A 964-nucleotide genomic window follows, 5' to 3' on the forward strand; every position below is an offset into this window, starting at 1 on the left:
GTCAGCCGGCCCCATGCGCTCGGGCGACGGACTGCCCAGGATGGTCAGGAGGCTGCCCTTGGACAGCTGCGGGGACTCGGCCAGCCGGGGGCTCGGCCCGTGGCTCCTGGTGGGGCCCGCTTGAACTCGCGGTTAGGCTCAGGGGAGGAGCCCGGGAAGCGTGCCGGACGCGATACCGCTGTGCATGATGGTCAGCTGCCGCGACCCACTACTCCTAAGGGCCACCGGAAGATGTCACTTCGGACCTGTGGGAGAACACAACCATTATTAAGCAAAGGTCCGGAAGATCAGCTGTGCAAAGGGGCTGGCAGGGGGAACCGGGGCAATCGTGGAGAGCGGGCAGTTTCGGAGAGAGGCAGGACAGTGGCGACCAGGGGCCTGAGGCTGCTCCTCCCCGGGCCCCCGGCTCTTTTCTCCCCTCACCCCTCCTCATGGTGCGGCCAGACAGGCCAGGGCTTGAACTCGCGGTTAGGCTCAGGGGAGGCGCCCGGGAAGCGTGCCGGACGCGATACCGCTGTGCATGATGGTCAGCTGCCGCGACCCACTACTCCTAAGGGCCACCGGAAGACGTCACTTCGGACCTGTGGGAGAACACAACCATTATTAAGCAAAGGTCCGGAAGATCAGCTGTGCAAAGGGGCTGGCAGGGGGAACCGGGGCAATCGTGGAGAGCGGGCAGTTTCGGAGAGAGGCAGGACAGTGGCGACCAGGGACCTGAGACTGCTCCTCCCTGGCCCCTGGACTCTTTCCTCCCATCCCCGCTCCCTGCACCTGTGGTGTTGGCTGGTCTGAAACTGGTTTGCTGTCCTTGTCCCTACACAGTGAATGACTTGTACTGCCACCTCACCTCCACACTGAAACCTCACGGAGAGCACTGGCCGGCTGCTCCGAGTCCCCTCCCGTCACCAGCTAATTCTTCCTGTCCTTAAAACGCATCCGAAATATCACCTCCTCCTAGAAGCCC

General features: G+C 63.3%; 1 protein-coding gene across 1 annotated transcript in view; it reads right to left on the bottom strand.

Moving 5' to 3' along the window:
* Window positions 1-585, bottom strand: part of CCDC102A (coiled-coil domain containing 102A) — a 16973-nt gene extending 16388 nt beyond the window's left edge. Inside the window, exons 1-2 of the mRNA XM_027771833.1 lie at window positions 432-585; window positions 7-106 (exon numbers count right to left, since the gene is read on the bottom strand). Of these exons, the coding sequence (XP_027627634.1) occupies window positions 7-106; window positions 432-433 (102 nt within the window). The 5' untranslated portion in view covers window positions 434-585. The remainder of the gene's footprint in view (window positions 1-6; window positions 107-431) is intronic.
* Window positions 586-964: the final 379 nt, after the last annotated feature.

This window comes from Tupaia chinensis, unplaced genomic scaffold, assembly GCF_000334495.1.
Source record: "Tupaia chinensis unplaced genomic scaffold, TupChi_1.0 Scaffold000235_1, whole genome shotgun sequence".
NCBI lineage: Eukaryota > Metazoa > Chordata > Mammalia > Scandentia > Tupaiidae > Tupaia > Tupaia belangeri.